Source organism: Sycon ciliatum, chromosome 2 (genome assembly GCF_964019385.1).
Source record: "Sycon ciliatum chromosome 2, ocSycCili1.1, whole genome shotgun sequence".
In the NCBI taxonomy this organism is placed as follows: domain Eukaryota; kingdom Metazoa; phylum Porifera; class Calcarea; order Leucosolenida; family Sycettidae; genus Sycon; species Sycon ciliatum.
In genome coordinates this window covers 24,724,402-24,742,953 of record NC_088644.1, presented here as the reverse complement: position 1 = coordinate 24,742,953, position 18,552 = coordinate 24,724,402, and the positions used below count along the sequence as shown (strand labels likewise).

Sequence of the window (18,552 nt, the reverse complement as noted above, 5' to 3'; positions counted from 1 at the left end):
TGCATATGAAGGCAATGCTCTGCCACTACCAGTATGGCTGGCTTTACCAATTACCACGTTAGTGTGTGCTTTTTAAAGTGCTTGCATGTTGGATCATCCTCCAGTAGAGTGCCACTGGGTGGACTCATTCTAGGCCATATTTAGTGGATATGAAAGTGCCTCAAACATGAAACTTTTTACTTGTTTTGTGCTCAGTGTTGAGTCAAGTTCTGTTTTGGCAATGTGGTGTGTTTATGCAGTTCCTATTGGCAATCCAATCATCTCGGTTCAAGGGATCTCTTCCAGAAATTTTGAAGCTGTGTGGTCACCGATGGCTGTGACAGAACGTAATGGTATCATCACTCATTACGTCTTCACACTAATGCGGTTCACTTCTGCAGGTCATGTAAGTCTGTACTTCTAAGCCAATTGTAACTTACATATTCTTATGTTCCTGGCATATTGACACATACTGTCCACATATATAGACCATAATTTACAACAAAGGATACAAAGTATCACACTTTTGCTTGGTTGTATTACTGTAATTTCATGTCCCTGGACAAATATTAGACAACTACTTTTCATATGAAATTGGTTGTTCCTACGTGGAACAGACGCTTTCTGCAGAACGGGACACTTGACTGACTCACGACTGCCATCCGGAACACACAAGGACATGGATGGCAGTCGTGAGTCAGTCAAGTGTCAAGTTCGGCAGGAAGCGTATGTTCCACGTAGGAACAACCAACTTCATCACTAATACCGCCAAAGTCGCAACTTCTAAACTAATTTCTTCGTAAAATAACTCCTTCTGAGTGCATAAGTTAGGCTTGAGTAAGTGAATGTATATAGCTTCCAGCACCTTTTAACTGTCACACACGTGAAGAAACCGTCTTTTGTGTCTTTCACTTGTTCAGTCCGTGGACTCCGTCACCACCAATTATCCACGCCATCCTGACTCATTAAATGGCACCGATGGACAAGACCCACAAACTGGCTGTACTCATCGTGTTGGCGTGCCAGAGGAGACTTCTGCTGACTCCTATAGTCAGATTTTCGACAATCTCCACCCAAATACAACTTACAGTCTATCAGTGTCAAGCTGCACCTTGATTGGTTGCAGCAATGTCTCCTCAGCGATCGATATATTTACAATTGAAGAAGCACCCGGTGCTGGAGTGTTGGGAGTTGTTCTGGAGATCCAGCATGATTCTGTTCGACTGTCTTGGCATGCCCCGAATGAAACATTCCATCATGGTATCATTCAAGCTTACCACATCATTGTTTGGTCATCTGACGATCGCAATTTGACCAGGTTCTTGCAAGATTTCAATGTAACTAGCAGCACCTTTACAACAGTTGTTAGAGGCCTGGAAGCTTATTACAACTACTCCTATTCTATTGTAGCTGCTAATGCTGCTGGCCGTGGACCGTCAGTCAATGGAAGCTTTACAACAACTGTAACAAGTATGTACAGTCACATTGTGGATGTGTTTACAACAAATATATCTGCAGCACTGTAGATGATAATCTCTGAGTATCGTTAGGCGTGCAGACACCCTAACCGCTTCAGCATGCTATAGATCACGGTGTGTTTCAAGTGAAGAATACATGTACTAGCTCTGGCACTAATGATTGTGGAGGGTTGATTTTTTTCTTTTTCGCATTGACATGCCATACCATAGCTTATTGTTTTTTCTGCCACTTCCTTTACAGATCCACTTCCAGTGAGCAATGCTGCTGCCACCGCAATTAGTGGCCGGCCTGATCATGTCACAGTCTCCTGGACATCTCCATCTATACTGAAGGGCATCATTACGGAATACAAAGTTCTTCGCAAGGCAACAAAGAGAGTGTCAGTGAATGGACGACTGGTAAGCATGGCCCGAGGAATGATGCGTGTTTTTTGTTTTTTTTTTACGAGAAACCACGAACCTCGAGAACAGAATACTGCATGATAGAGGTGGTGAAACTGGAGCATCTCCGCCGACCTGAGGTCTCGGCTTCAGCGACACTTCAGTGCACCCAAAACTAGGGGAGTAGGCACAGAGGGAGGGGAGGGGGAGTACATTTATATAGGAAGGAAAACGGAAAGATGATACATGTGATAGAGTAAAAAAAGGGGGGTCAGGGTGCAAGCGGAGAGGGTGTTCAGGGAGGGTTCAGAGGGCATCTGTGGCTGAGAGCCAGTCTCGACTGCGGAGAGACTTGTAGGTGCCTTCCTTGAATGCCTGCATTCCCTTCTGCATGGGAAGATTGCGTAGCAGGGTAGATGGGAGACGATTCCAGTCTTGGATCGTGGCATGGGGGAATGATCGGAGAGCACTATTACGGGCTCCGGCGGGCAGTGTCGGTGCTAGTTGGTGCTGGTGCTGCTTCTCTTGCTGGTGGCGAGTGAAGCGCCGGTGCTGGTTAGCGACTGCCCTCGGTGGTGTCATGGTGGTCAGGATTGGGGACCGTCAATCCAATGCAGCTTGTACAGGCATGTGAGTGCTGCGACTTGACGCCGAACAGTGAGGCTTGGGAGGTATGCCCCTGGGCCGATGAGCTTTAGGGCTCGGTGCTGTACCTGGTCCAGCTGGTTCAGGGTAGACTGGGACGCACCTAACCATGAAAGCGGGCAGGACTCAAGTACTGGGCGGACGGAGCCACGGTACACGGCATACTTGGCCTTGTCGAGAATTGGCAGGGCCTTCCTCATGAAGCCAAGACGTTGGTGACCACGGACTGCAACCTGTCGAATGTGGGAACGGAAGGAGAGGCTCCGATCGAAGAGCACTCCGAGCAACTTCAGCTCCTCCACTTCCTCTATGGCCACCCCATTGAAAGTGGCTGGAGGAATCGGCCAGGGTTGACGATGATGCGAAATCGTCAAGACTTGCGACTTTGTCGGCTCGAATGCGGTCTTCCAGCTCCGGCCCCATTCAGCTAGGGCATCCACAGCAGTCTGGAGCTGTGCTAGTTTTTTGTGCTTGTGTGCTTGTGTGTGTGTGTGTGTGTGTGTGTGTGTGTGTGTGTGTGTGTGTGTGTGTGTGTGTGTGTGTGTGTGTGTGTGTGTGTGTGTGTGTGTGTGTGTGTGTGTGTGTGTGTGGTGTGTGTGTTTGTGTGTGTGTGTGTGTGTGTGTGTGTGTGTGTGTGTGTGTGTGAGTGAGTGTGTGTGTGTGTGTGTTTGTGTGTGTGTGTGTGTGTGTGTGTGTGTGTGTGTGTGTGTGTGTGTATGTGTTTATTCCACTTGAATAGTGATTTTGAAAGTACCTTCTGTAGATTATCAGTGCATGCCTTCTCATCCTACAAACGTATTCACTTTCTGCAGGTCACTCTCAATGATACACTGTATGACTCGCTACCTGTGGATGAGGATGATGGTACTGAACTGGACAAGGCATTCTCCCTGGTACTTCCCAAGTTGATTGGCTCCACTTCTTACACATTTGAGGTATGTTTTCGTTTGTTTTCGTTTGTTTACAGTTTTTGCTCTGTATGTGTACTAGTAGTGTGAATGCTCAGTGAATAGCTTAGAATAGCTTAGAATCAAATGTGTAGATTTTCTTTTGAAGGTGCAGGTAATTTTCTATCTGTGGTTCTTGTACATGCATTTTCTCTGGGTGTTCTTGTGGAGGGGAATTTGAATAAGTTAGAAGGGCTTCTACGTCTTCACAATGGTATCTTAGTTGGTAGTGTTATACACATTTGGCTGCTGTGGAGAATAGTTGAGCACGAGTGTAAAACTGTACCACTTTGCACCTCTTCTTAGGTCATCGCCTATGTTGGTAGTTTGCAAAGCAAGAACAACACCGTCATCAGTTATACCAGTCATGTACAAGGTGAGTTGTGATGGTGTACCGGCTACAGTGAATCGTGCACATTAAGTGTCATGGTGCCAATCGTTGACACAGTGACATAACAGTGTTTAGACTTTATTAGGCTTGGGGAAAAACAATGTGTAGTTGTGCGGTTGTGGCTGATTCACGGGCTTGATTTGGCGTTAACTCATCCTCCTGACTGCCGGAATGAGTTATGACTAGAATCACCCAAGGGCATGGGTGTCCTTGTAGTGTTGCACGTGACCCACGTGATGCACCTGCCCCCATTGCTGCAAAGTTGAATTGAATGTTCTTTTCTTTCTTCCTACAGCTGCTCCAACCGTGCAGTTGCCAACTGGAACAGCCATGTTGCCTACGATACCACCTCATATCTTTGTGTCAGTTGCACCAAACTATGATTCCACACGCCATATCCTAGTTACCATTCCAGCAGATGACGAGACTCACGGCAAGATCAAATACTATATGATAGAAGTGGCCGTGGCGTGCGGTGGAAAGTACAGCGAGGGTAAGTTGCTCTAATGTTGTTCTTGACTGACCATTTCAAGCACTGTGTCCAGGCTTTTCTCTTTTTAGTCTCTCGAACTCATGAAACGACAATGCATTTCAGGATCTATGTCAGGATCAGGGTGACAACATCAGCTGTCACATTAGTTTTCTTTGTACTTACACCACGTCTGCATGTTCTGCTTATCCTTGTTCTGCTTCCAATATTTGTTCACTGATATGTTGACACTTTCTTTCCTTATGATTTGTCAACATCACTGATTTTGGCTGTTCCATTTTTCTTCTTGGCTTCACGTCTCTACCTTATTTAGCTACTGCTGTGTCATACACTGAGTATGCCAAGTGCACGACTTGTCCCTGTCCACCTTACATCGCCTTGTATGGAGCCCGCGACAGGATCTCAGCAGCAACCGGATCCACGGTAGGTTATAAGTTATACGTACTGTCTGACTACCTCTCTCTAGTTTGTCCAGGGTCATCTGCACTACTTGGACATGTGCAGTATCATGAACAGTGGTTATATGCGACTAGTTGTCCAGAGTTTGACTCGGATGGAGAGCCAAGGATTAAAATTAAGAAGAAGGGCCAAAGCTAGAAAATGTCAACCCAGGCAGGTATAGTGACATGGTCCAAGACCATGAATGAGAAACAGAGGGTACCATGAATGAGAAACAGAGGGTACCACGTTCAAGCCGTGCTGCGACCCACAGTCTACTACGGATCAGCTTTCATTCCTATAATAGAGCAGCAGCTTGGTCGTGAGTGGTGTAATACGATTGATGGGAACATGTTACTTCCGTAACTAAAGGGTATTGAGCTGTAGAGACTGAACCTCCTCATTGTATCTTTCTTTTCACCCACAAGTGTCATCCATTATATGCCCTCTGCTTGTTTCTATATTTCGTCTTCAGTCCGTAGCGCTACTTGGAGCAGAGGATGACCAAACATCCTGCACGGTAGTGTGTAACCCTCCTCTGCCCGCTGGTGGCCTTTTTAGGTAAGCTACCCTTGAATGTCACTCAGGGTCTCTTTTTGCTTCGCATTTCGTGCTTTTTGTTGTCTCGTGCCAAAGAGAAGTAGCAACAATCACTTGTGTCCTGGTGTGTGATGCGTCCATATTTGGAGATGATCCTAGGGCTTGCCGTGCACAAATTTCAGGGCTAGTACTTGTACAGAAACACGTGGGCGCCATTTTGGTTCACGTGACATGTGCCACACCATGCTGTGTACAGGGAATCTTGCTGTACTTCGCGTCGACTCTGGCCTGTTCATATCCACGCAAGTGAGCCACAGTTCTCTCTAGCAGGCTGAGATTTTGCAGGCAAAGGGAAAGGGGCAAAGGGATTCACCGAAGGATTTTTTGATTTTCGCAATTTAGACCTCAAATAACACCCTCAAACTCGGTAAACGTGTCCCACATCTAGGATCGTTTTGGCGAAATTCGCTTCGGTCAAAGTATGAAGCATCTCCTACTGAAAATTTTGAGCCATCGATTGTCAAAATCGGCTCATGTAGAGCTCACTTGTGTCGTTTTGAAGGACGCCGCGCCACGCGCGATTTGCGCTGGTTCTTTCACAAACGGAAGACACCTTCCAGTCAGAACTGCAGACTGTGACAGTGCAGTCCACACGGCAAGGAAAAGAAGGAGACGTGCATTTTCCATTTGTTGCACTGTGTCCTTTGCTTTTATTGTTCACTGATAACATGTTCGCAAAATCTTGAGCTAGAGAGAAGACTGACTTACAATCTGATTCATCTAGGCTTCAGCGTGATGCACGTATCCAGACCATAGGAAATATTAGAGTCATGGGAAAGGAACCGGGAACCACGAGAATAATTTTCTGGAGCGAATCCAATTATTACCATGGTTCCTTGTTCTTGAACACCGCGCTCCACATCGTCAATGTTCTGCGAGGTAAGGATTTCAGGACTACTGTCGGTTTGTTCGACCTCAGGGCGATCTGATCTACGTCCAGCTGGCCATGATACTGAGCCGAACTGGCCACTAGTTCGCTTCTTTCTCGACTCGGGATTAGCAAGCCGGTCAGAGTGCGACTTTTTCCTACCCTGGATGCGACCCATGGCGCGGACTGAAAATAACTACTGAACACCTCCTTGTACAAGCACTCACAAACAAGACCGGTGGTGGATACAAACTGACAACAGGAAACCCTAACAGCACCCGCTCTGTCAAAGAAAGTCGAAGGGAAGCAGTTCGAACTAGTTCAAGCACCACCGAAAATAAAAACTATGATAAAAACTAGCACTTGCTCTTGCAGCTAGGTCAAAGACTGCACTGGCAAGTACACTTTTGCACAGTCGCGATCTCGGGGCCCCGCATGCGCATCACGTGCGGGTATCTGATGACGTAGAGTGATTCAAGATGGCCTCTGACGTGTTTGCCGTTTTGTGATCCCAAATACCAGCCCTGAATTTATAAGCCAGATATTTAGTCTTGCGCACAATGCTCAATGCCTGTTATTGCAGTAATATTCATGCTCACGCTGTCCATGTTCCTGTCTCTCTCTCTCTCTCTCTCTCTCTCTCTCTCTCTCTCTCTCTCTCTCTCTCTCTCTCTCTCTCTCTCTCTCTCTCTCCTGCAACTATAATGCCTGGCTAGTACACAGCGTCACTCCAGTGTACAATTCTACATGTTTTGAGATCGGGAAAGAGGAGTTCTTCGTGTGGGGGAATAATGCACCCCATGTCGATTGCATCGATAAAACGAGAACTCCCATTTCTAGCTCAAGAAACTTTACTAGTGTGCCATTGTAGTCGACTTACAACACCATCCTTCTCTAAACCTCTCCGTCTCCAAACTAAGGTATCTCTAGGAGAATTTCTGGACCATTCTTTGTGGCTATTGCCTGTTGTCTCAACTGTTTTCTATTTCTAATCATTGTGCTTGCAGAGTTGCCGTGAGTGCTCTCACACAGGGCCCTAGTCCACAGGCTTTGAGTCAAGACATGTCTACACTGACCTCTTCCCGCCAGTACTCAAGTGTTGTTGTGGCTGGAAGCTATAGCACTGCATCTCCTCCAGGTATGAGATAAACATCTACTGAAAATTTTGAAATTCCATCACGTTCCTTTAGCTCGACATGCATAATGTTTATTGCTCGAGCATGGCTGACAGGGGCGTCGGAAGGTATTTGGTTTTTTATGCGTCTATGGAGAGGTGGGGTCCTATGGGCGTCCCCCACGGGAAATTGGGCCCAAACAGGTCATATTTCATTGCTTCAAAAATTACAATATGAAATTATTGGTGCGGCTTTAACCGCACATGCCGCACTGGTTCCGACGCCCCTGGCTGCGGCTGGTACTTGATGTGCCTGTCGTAGCATTTATGAATAGTTTTTGTAGCCAGTGTCTCCTGGCCTATACTCACAACTACTTGTCCAACACTACTTGGCGGGTGCGCTATGTATCAAGGACCTCCTACCCTGACTATGCATGGCTGTCAATCCAATAAATCCCCACCCCTGCCCCGCACGCCTTTCTTATGTTGTGTCTTTTGTTACGACTTCAATAAAATTTAATCTTGTTGCGGATTGTTGTCCAAACTGTGTGTGTAATGTTGTTGTTCAGGCTCTTCTTCTGGTGGTGCTATAATTGGAGCCATCATTGCTGTGGTTCTGGTCCTTGCTGGAGTGGCTGTTGGATTCTTGTACTACAGGAAACTACAGACACAGTAAGCAATCCAACGTGTGTTGAATCTAGTCTCTGGCATGGTTGATGAGTTCACGGTAAAGATCTAGTATCTGTATCCCTGAGGCTCTTACAACATTCATCCTACAAAATTCAGGCAAAACTCCTGTGGGTAGTGGGAGTTTGAAATATGGGAGGGAGGCAGGCAGGCAGAGAGAGAGAGAGAGAGAGAGAGAGAGAGAGAGAGAGAGAGAGAGAGAGAGAGAGAGAGAGAGAGAGAGAGAGAGAGAGAGAGAGAGAGAGAGAGAGGAAGAGAGAGGAAGAGAGAGGAAGAGAGAGGAAGAGAGAGGAAGAGAGAGGAAGAGAGAGGAAGAGAGAGGAAGAGAGAGGAAGAGAGAGGAAGAGAGAGGAAGAGAGGAAGAGAGAGAACTGCATGACATATTGGAACCCTCCTTTAAATTCGTAAACCAGTTGTGACGGGGACGGCCACGTGCCCTTGGATCCTGCTACTTGTGAATGTAGGGAGCACATATTACGATACAAACGTCTTGCTTCCTAAGTTGTCCCCAGTACCAGCTCTGATCACCACTGACCTTGGGGAGTCAATGCAGGAGACTAGAAGTTATTTTGTCCTGCATTTGGTGCTCACACTGTGTTTTGTTGCTCTGCTCCTGTATGTGTAGGTCAGTGAACATACAGAGCCTCGAAAAGTCTTTGAGAAAGAAGACTGACGTAATTGTACCCATGAAGCCCCAAAAACCCCGAACTGGACAGCCAGTTGTAGAGAGCATCACACCACGTGTGCCTGAACGAAGTCCTTCAGCCAAATTAGGTGCTCCCCCACCAATCCCAAGCAGCCCAAGATCACGGACATCAACTGACTCAAGACAAGGTAGAAGGCTTTCTCTGCCAGTTCAAGATGAAATCATGAGTAAGCCTATCGATATCACCAACATGCAAGCAGAGACACGGTTGCGTAGTGCCAATGATGACCTTGTCTTTGCTGAAGAGTTTGATTTCATCAAAACAGTCGGTACAACACAGCTCGCTACCGTGTCCAGGCATGAAGTGAACAAGCCAAAGAATCGCTACACCAACATCTTGGCATACGACCACTCTCGTGTTGTACTTCCACCGCGCCCTGGCCTTAGTGACTATGTCAATGGAAACTTTGTACACGTGAGTTCTTTTTTCTTCGTTTGCTTAGTGTGAGCGTGATGGCCTGTGAAATCTACCCCTCTCTCCCCCCCCCCCCCACACACACACACCTACTGTAAAAGCAGAATTTTTCGGTGGTGTTTGTGGTGGTAACTTCGGTGCCGACAATTTTTAACGAAAATAAAACCCACCGAAAATGTCGGTACTGCCGGTACTGTATGCATGTAGTACAAGTACACTTGCCTGGAAACGGATTTTACCGAAAAAATTTCCCTCCGCCGAACCGCCAATTTTGGAGAATACCGAAAATATTACACCACCGAAAATTTCTGCTTTTACAGTGCTTCATGCATGTGAAGGGTATACATAAGCAAATGTTAGCTTCAATTAGTCATGTTCTATAGGTGCATGTCTTTTTTCATTTCACGCACCCTGATTCGAAATGGCTGCATAATATGCATTGCATGCCTTCTGAGATGTCTGCACTAACTGGCAGCTTACCAGGACTCACTAGGCAGCACTTTTCACACAGTGTATTTGTGACGGGAATGGTCTTAGAGACTGCTTCCCCCATTCCCGTTGGCCTTCCAATCACATAATGACTTACACTCTTTCTGCATGCTCTGTATGGTGATCCCCGAATTACTTATTATTATTCATGCATAATGGACAACTATTTCTCTACACACATCCTTATTCTACCTCCCACACCGTACTCTGAACACAGCAGGGAGTCGAATATGACTCCCTGCATTTATTCTGAAATATGAAGCTGGCCACGACGAGGGTTTCCCCTCAGTTCTTGGTTAGTCCAGAAGGAGTGAGTTCGATGTGTTGTGTTGACTGGAGCTGCTAGTAAATTAGTATGCTTACTGTTACAGTATTACATTCTAGAAGTGAGGCGTTGCTGTACTTTTAGCCAAACACTCGTGAGCCTTGGCCACCTTTCCTCACCTAGATACTTTTGAGTATCTTCTAGCAGTATTTTTACGACTAGGTGATCGTCTTTGAAGAACTCGAATTCTACTTAAAAGGTGTCTGGTGTTCGCAGTGCTTTATTCACAATAAACTCATACCACATATATATGATCATCCTTTCATCAGTTATGGGTGTTAAAAAGAGAAACGTCTGAAGAAACATTGACTCACTACCAGTACTCGAACCAGGGACCTTCACTTTAGGCCAGTGATGCCCTTATCACTAAGCTATGTTGTAGCTGTCATCCCAGGCGACGCCGTTCAACATTTTCTTTAGACATCGAAAGTCGTGCGTTTTGTGACACCACTACACAAGCTGGTGGGATACAGCCCTCATTGTAGCTACACACCGCACGCACAAAAGCCCCAGTCTGTACCGATATGTATTTTTTCTTTCCTTCTTTCTTTAATTGCATATTTGCTCTCGCTTCCTTGTATTGGCTAGTTCCATGATGTGCCATGAAGTGCAGACAGTAGTTTTTTTGTTTAATACCTAGTACGGGGGAGCCCCGATACATCACAATAATATTCATCGAATTGAGGGTTTTCAAAATCATACTTTATTGGCCTTTTCCTGTACTGTTCAATAGGGTTATGAAAGGAGGAAGGTGTACATTGCTTGCCAAGGACCACTGCCGCAGACTGCTTCAGACTTCTGGTACATGATTTGGGACAACAATGTTCCGGTTATTGCAATGGTAACTCAACTCATGGAACGCTCTCGTGTAAGTGGTTTACTGCTCAGCCTTATGGTGGTAGTTCAAAAGTCCCAAGATAATATTCCTTGTAGTTAGTGTTCTTGCTGCCAGGGAACACTGAGTCACGCCGATCCCCTTTCCCCCTCTGGTTTTCAAGTACCTTCATTCGAAAGCTTTACTCTACCATTCAGAAGATGTGTTTGAGTGCAGAGAAATGCTCCATTGATGCATATACGCAGCTAGAAAAGAACATTTCAACAAGAAACATTGTTGAGCTGTAAGGATGTTCAGCGATTAAACAGACCAGGGCACGCTGTAGTGACTAGTTCTTCTTCTTCTTTTCGCTGGTTTAGATCAAGTGTCACAAGTACTGGCCGGAAGAACTTCACCAACCAGTTGGTCATGGGGAGCTCACTGTTACTCTGCTGGCAGAGGACACGAGCAACAATGACTGGCATGTCCGAAAGATCTCTATCTATAATGTGAGTGTGTTTTGTTGGTCTATATAGTAGTTTGGGCCTTTCTGATAAAAAGCCAGGTCAAACCTCTCTTGATATTTTTTTCTTGTACATGTACAATGTACTTATGGGGCCTCGAAGTTTGGATAACGTTAATTTGTGTGCTTTTAAAAGCTGCCGTAGGTGCAACAAAATGCATACGTATCCCCCAGATGGAATCATTCCAGGGGTCTAGGCATGCCAGAGAACAACTTCGAACAAAAAGACAGCACTTGTTTGGCAAATGCTTTTTCATGATGCATGCAAGCCTGATCGTGAGGTATATTATACTCTTCTTTGCAGTTGTCCTTGTCTTTACTTTAAAATGTGTCTCCTGTACACTAACCCAGCATATGTACACTAACCCAGCATATGTACACTAACCCAGCATATGTACACTAACCCAGCATATGTACACTAACCCAGCATATGTACACTAACCCAGCATATGTACACTAACCCAGCATATGTACACTAACCCAGCATATGTACACTAACCCAGCATATGTACACTAACCCAGCATATGTACACTAACCCAGCATATGTACACTAACCCAGCATATGTACACTAACCCAGCATATGTACACTAACCCAGCATATGTACACTAACCCAGCATATGTACACTAACCCAGCATATGTACACTAACCCAGCATATGTACACTAACCCAGCATATGTGTCCTACTCAATGCTACCTCTATTTTCCGTAGGGTATTGATGAGAAGATTGTTCATCATCTGGCCTTCCAGTCCTGGCCCGATCATGGTGTGCCGGCCACATCAGACGTTCTCATCCGCTTTGTCTTCACAGTGCGCAAATATGTTCCTGACAACTGCCACGCACCTATTACTGTGCACTGCAGGTAAGAACTGATGCATTTATTCAAAGTGGTCTTCTGGTCTCTAGTACTTCATTTACCCGTGTTGAAGTACAATAGGCCTTTGAAAAGCAAGGTGCTGGACTCTTTCTTTTCTTTTCTTGATGCTCCTACAATGCAGTGCTGGTGTTGGTCGCACGGGTACTTTCATCTGCGTTGACACGTTGCTGCAACGTTTGGTACACCGTCCAACTATCGATGTCTATGGAACAATCTGTGCCATGCGTGTTCAGCGCAACTTGATGGTCCAGACTGAGGTAGGCATCTTTATACACTTCTGTGCATCTTGTAAACTTGCACTGGTGGTTCTGATCTCCCTCAACTCAAAGCTGAAATAGTACAATAGGCATGATAAATCTCTATTATGTATATCACTGATAATTGTCAGCACGTGGTGTGTAATAAGCCTAGTGTATATTAGCCATCTAAGAATGTGATACTACATAGAATAATTTAACCGGTATCGCATCGCAGTTTGCTACGCAATTCTTCTGAGGTGCGAAGCAACTTCAGAAATGTGTCGCAGAAAACTGCGATGCATATTGATTGTTCACTGTGCCCTATGATGCACAGTGTACATGCCGGGTGTGTCTCTTAGGGATAAAATAGATGCACGAAACTTCGAAAGTGCTGGGCTATGCATCCTGGCACCAGGCTAGGTTTGCAACTAAGGTGTTACAGTGTACTTGTGGTTTGAGCTTGCACTCTGATCAGCTCTCCAGAAGGACGGTTGTCAAGTGTTGAAGAAAATTGCTACGCACCATTTTGGAATTGCTATGCAAAAGATTGAAAGTAAATTATTCCCTGTACTATGTAGTATTTTTATAATCCACACTAAGAGGTATTTGTGTTTTAATTTCGTAAAATTAGGACTACATGTATTGTAATTTATTCACTCTGCTTCTCCAAAGTCAGGTGTCCTCTGCTTTTGTTTACTTATACTGAACAGCTATCTTGGATGATTTTTAGTGAGATCCTTTAAAAGACATTGATATGTGCTCTTTATGCTCTTGATCCTCGTCCAGGCCCAGTATATCTTCCTTTACAAAGCAATGACAACCGTTGCCGACCTCTACCTCAAGGTCAAGGAAACTTCACCAAGTAAGTAATCACTACCACCCAAGAGAGAAGAACAGACAGAAAGAGAGGGAGAGAGGATTCAAGGAATTTCAAAGTTGCTTTAATGCCTGTGGCTGGTAGAACATTAGACCAGAATTTCAACGTTGCTTTAATGCCTGTGGCTGGTAGAACATTGGACCAGACCCCCAGGGACATACTTCTTTAGAAACTATTGCGGACAACACTTTCAGTAGTGCTGTTGTTGTACTGGCCGATTGCAGCTCCTGTACCCAGCCATCTGCCATCTGCATAATTGCACTGTAGAGGTGCATTCAACCACAATCTAACACTATTTTTAGCAAACGACTGTTGAAGACGGCAGCAATAGAATTGAACATGGAAGGCTCGAGACGAATACCGGCTCCAACACAACAGCAACACAACTGTGCACCCAAACCACAAACCCATGCTGTACATGTACTCAAAATACCCATCCACAACACTGTGTATGAGCAGCACGTGTAACGCTCAGAGCCATATGAACGCCTTCAAAGCCAGCCCAGCCTATGCGTTATTACTCAACTTAGTAGCTAGACTCCATACTCCACATGCTATACTCCAGATACTCCATGACCTGCCTTTTTTATTTTGCGCAACGCTGCATGAACCAGCATTGGGCAAAGATGACAATTATTACAGCTACTGTTGTGGACATATTCGGTGGAATGACCGGGGCCGGCGCCCTTACTTGCTCTTTAACGTGTGCACGCACTGTAGCACTGTCAAAATTGGCCAGCTGTGCCTACAGCTGCGTGCACGGCCAGCACAGCGCGTGGCCGCTGAACTTTTCAACGGATTTCAATGTCCGCAACACTATGCTTTGGGTTTACCATTGTATATAAGTTCTATAGTTTTGCTAATATTATGCTGTTCCCTGTTTCCATCTACAGATGCAACAGGTGCTGACATCATGAATACAATCCGCAGCAAGATGCTCGAGACTGGTGTTCCAGAACATCAGTTCTAGCTCATCTAGGCTGATAATAGGACATATAGCAACCTATTCATTATATTCTTTCAGTGTGCGTAGATCTTTTGATTCGATTTCTACTTCTTTGAAGTATTATTTTCATTTAGCTTCCCATTTCATTCCAATCCGTTGCCCAGATGAAAAGTTGTTTTCCCTTAGCAGTTTTTTTTGTTCTTCATCCTTCCCAATCTTACTTCTTCATCCATTCCAACCCTCCTTCTTTCTTCATTTTTTCCAGTCTTCCTTCTCGCATAATTATATCGCACCATATCACAATCCTTTTGTTCTTCATCCATTCTGCAAGAGTATAGCCATTGAAAAATCACTGCTGATAGCTCTCCAATGTTGAACTGGTGTTTGCTGACTTCAATCCGTAACTTGTCTGCTGTGCTCATGCACTGAAAAGCACAATCCCTCGTGTCAGCAAACCCGTACTTGCTTGATTTGTTCCAATCCTACAACGTTACAACGCTCAACGCTCGAACCCAGGAATGGGGACACAGATGAAAAGAAAATATGGAACAGAAGGCTCTCAGCAAAGGGAGAAGAGAAAAGAAGGAAAGAAAAAGAATAAAGGAGAAAAAGAAGAAAAATCGTGGTCACGGCGAGAAGAAAGCTTTTACAAAAAGAGAAAGGAAAGGATAAAGGAGAAAAGGCGGCGACACATCGTGGTCACGGACAAAGCCGGAGTAGCGGCAAGACACAGTAGACATAACAACAACAGGCCCAGAAGCGGGAGACACCGACAGGAAGAGAGAAGAGAAGAGAAGAGAGAGAAATCGAAGCATTGCATAGCTACACCCACACATCCACACATCCACACACACACACACATACACACACACACATACACACACACACGCACACACACACACACACACACACACACACACACACACATACCCAGACACATACTCCCCCCACACGCACGCACACACGCACATACACACACACACACACACACACACATGTACATTGACAGCCACACGTACTGTAGCGGACATGGAAATCCAGTCGATTGACCGGGGCCGGCGCCCTCAGCGCGTTCAGAACGCTGCGTGAGTGCACATGTTGATTAGATCCGATGCGACCAGCACGCGCTGCAGCGCATAAATGCATGTGTGTAGACCTACCGCTTATCCACGGCTGCATGGCCATCGCCCTGGGGCCGCTAGACGTGCGACCGGATTTCCATGTCCACGACAGTACAATTGCTTTGCAATGTTCTCAGTTCATAGAAGAAACGAGACTGCTGCAGCACGGAACTGACGAGGAATGGGATGGAGCTGCTAGGCAGGTTGTTCCAGCATAGCGCACCCTGGAAGGCGAATGTCCCCTTTCCAGAGTTGCAGCGGGCGGGTGGCAGGCAGAGACCCATGCGGAGTCCAGGCGCGTGGACCGGCCACAAGCTGGCAGCAAGAGAACCTGAAGCTCAGGACTTGCTTGGCCGTAACGGCAGCGCCATGCAAGGAATGCCAGCTTCTTCTTGTATACTTCAGTAGCCCGACAGTGAGAGGCGCTCCAGTAGGTCATGTGCGGATGTCCATGGCGGGCGTCCGAACACTACACGGGCACCACAGTTTTGCAGAACCTGTAGTCGATGACAGTGCCTGGCTGCCAGAGATGTCGAGAATGCATTTGATCCATATAGAAGATCGGGCATTATGATGGACTGGAAGTAAGTTATCCGACCCTGTGTGCTGAGGCAACGCCGCATCCTCCACAGGACTCCGATCTTTTGTGATACACGGTTTGCACAGCGGGTTACGTGGTCATCCCAAGACAAGTTGCTATCAAATGTTACTCCAAGGTACCTGGCAGACTCCACAAGTGGCAGCAGGGTCCCGTTACAGTTAACCGAGAGTGGAGTATGCTTCTCAGGTAGGTTCCCAGAAATGGAGATCACCTGGCTTTTGGAAGCATTCAGGATCAAGCCACGGTCGTTTAGCCAGTTAGCAATAGCTGAAGCTGACGCAGACAGAATTGCAGACACTTCAGGCTTAGTCGGTTTGCTGCAAGTGAGACCAATGTCATCTGCAAACTGCAAAGACAAAGCTTGTCCAGCAACATAGGGTATTTCCCGAGTGTCTACGTTGAACAAAATGGGGCCGAGCACAGATCCCTGTGGCACTCAGCAGGTGCAGCGAGTGATGGTGCTGCGTGATGGTCCGATACACAGACGCTGGGTCCGTTCGGAGAGGTAAGACATGATTGTCATGAACCACCGCAGGGCTGTGGCCGTGACGCCAACATCGAAGAGGTCGAGAATTAGTAGGTGATGCCTAACTTTATCGAATGCTTTTGACATGTCCAGTAAGCAGACACCTGTGTACATTCGTTTGTCCCGGGCAGTAAGGATACGGTTGGTGATGAGAGCTAGTGCATCCTCAGTGGAATGGCCGCTGCGAAATGCAAACTGAGTGGAGGGAAGTGACTCAGTGCTGTTCCTGACTGATACAACATCATACAAGTATTCCTTCTGCACCAGCTTCTCTAATAGCTTGGACAGGATTGGGAGAAGGGAAATGGGACGGAAGTGAGTGGGAACTGCTGGGTCACCAGCTTTATTATAGCGGTGATACGTGTGCAAGCTTGAAGGCAGAGGGTACTGTACCACGGGATAGTGAGGCATTGATTCAGATTTTAGCGGTGATACGTGTGCAAGCTTGAAGGCAGAGGGTACTGTACCACGGGATAATTGAAAAGAGCAGCAGCAGACGGAGCAATGATATCAGCACAGCACTTCAGAAGTACTCCTGGGATGCTGTCACTGCCTGAGCTGCAGAGATCATCCGCGGTATTCAGCCGTCAACCAGTCACCGTCACCTGGGAGTGTTGTTGAGTGAAACACTTAGCTTCCAGGAGCATATTGAACAGACAATTGAACAGACAATAAGCAAGTTTAGACAGCGCTGCGTTCTTCTGTGCCATATGGCTGACCGTTTAACAGGAGACATCGTCAGGAAGCTGTACCTTACGTATGTCCGCCCCACAGCAGAATATGCCGCCCCAGTATGGGAGTCCTCCCTCTCTGCTGCACAGCGGCTCACCCTTGAACGGCTGCAAGCCAGAGTAGCTCGCACAGTCATGCGGCTTGAGAGATGCCCTTGCCCATCAGACGAGCCCAAGTCATCATTGTTTAAACAGTTGGGGTGGCCAAGTCTATCCTGGCGCAGGAAGATCGCCTGCCTTATGGAATTCTTCCATCTGGTCACCACCCAACCAGAACTTTTTGAAGCACCGGGATACTGCCCCACGCGTAGTCGCCGCCGCCAACTCGCATTCACTCTGACACGGGTTGGGAAACACGCCGGGAGGTCATTTCTCTTCCGCACCGCTACTGTCTGGAATGCCTTGCCCGCAGACCTGAGAGCCACAGCCTCGCAGTCCCTGTTTCACAGTCACATTTGCACGCACTTCTCTGACACCAAACACAATGCCACTCCTCACTGACATGCCTCTGTCCTTCTTCTTTGAGCGTTGCGCTTATTCTTATTTTGTGTTTCTGTTTCGGTATATTTCGTATTTCAAGGCATACCTCGAGGCTATAGGTATTATTGAGTAAAGGACCATTCTGGAACATTCAGCATAATTGTATTTCTCTAGCTAGGCTGTTCATTACGAATCATTAGCCCTCCACTGTCTGCTATCTCAACCCTACAGCCTCCCATTATAATGGAACACCCTTCAATTTAGACTACGTCTTTGGGAAATAATGGGGTTCTACCCAGCAGTACGCTTATAAACACATAGGGCCACCCACATAATATAAATCTAGTGATAGCCTACAATAACCCAAATCTGGACATCCTCTAAAGCCGTTCTTTACAATGGGCGCGTTCGATTACACACAAATCGGTCAATTCTAGAATTAGTTATTGTTGATGCAGAGTTCGATTACACAAATTCCGTCGTTAGAATTGATTGAATCCAATTCCGTCAATTCTGAAGAGAGGGCGGAATTTCTCTAATTCTGGCGCCAGCACACTCGGTGTGTTACCGGTCTGGCCATGTATGACTCAAGTCAAGGAAGAGCCTCCCTGGCCGGTGTGGCGCGAAAGCAGGGCTAAAACTGCATGTAGTTGCTACTTTTGTCTTCCCGAAAAGCTAATTGCCACTGTTGAGTTTCCCCTGGGAGATGATTAGACCGGCTCATTTTGGGTGGTCCTTTCGCACACGCGTTCAGCTTTATCGAAGCCCAATATTGTTGCCGACATGGAGCCTTCGCCGGGATCATCCGGGACCAGTACGCGAAGCTGGGTCGACGCGCGCGCGCGCGCGAGAGAGTGTACG

The 18,552-nt window shown here is 46.5% G+C and overlaps 1 protein-coding gene across 1 annotated transcript in view; it reads left to right on the top strand.

The window, feature by feature from the left end:
* Positions 1-14,629, top strand: part of LOC135810453 (uncharacterized) — a gene marked incomplete at its 5' end in the record, with an annotated part of 60,845 nt that extends 46,216 nt beyond the window's left edge. Inside the window, 17 exons of the mRNA XM_065323946.1 lie at positions 240-385; positions 900-1,449; positions 1,699-1,856; positions 3,296-3,418; positions 3,737-3,806; positions 4,117-4,314; positions 4,625-4,734; positions 5,225-5,310; positions 7,225-7,355; positions 7,901-8,003; positions 8,644-9,139; positions 10,687-10,821; positions 11,148-11,276; positions 12,004-12,155; positions 12,292-12,427; positions 13,196-13,271; positions 14,180-14,629. Of these exons, the coding sequence (XP_065180018.1) occupies positions 240-385; positions 900-1,449; positions 1,699-1,856; positions 3,296-3,418; positions 3,737-3,806; positions 4,117-4,314; positions 4,625-4,734; positions 5,225-5,310; positions 7,225-7,355; positions 7,901-8,003; positions 8,644-9,139; positions 10,687-10,821; positions 11,148-11,276; positions 12,004-12,155; positions 12,292-12,427; positions 13,196-13,271; positions 14,180-14,256 (2,876 nt within the window). The remainder of the gene's footprint in view (positions 1-239; positions 386-899; positions 1,450-1,698; positions 1,857-3,295; positions 3,419-3,736; positions 3,807-4,116; positions 4,315-4,624; positions 4,735-5,224; positions 5,311-7,224; positions 7,356-7,900; positions 8,004-8,643; positions 9,140-10,686; positions 10,822-11,147; positions 11,277-12,003; positions 12,156-12,291; positions 12,428-13,195; positions 13,272-14,179) is intronic.
* Between the last annotated feature and the right edge of the window lie 3,923 nt (positions 14,630-18,552).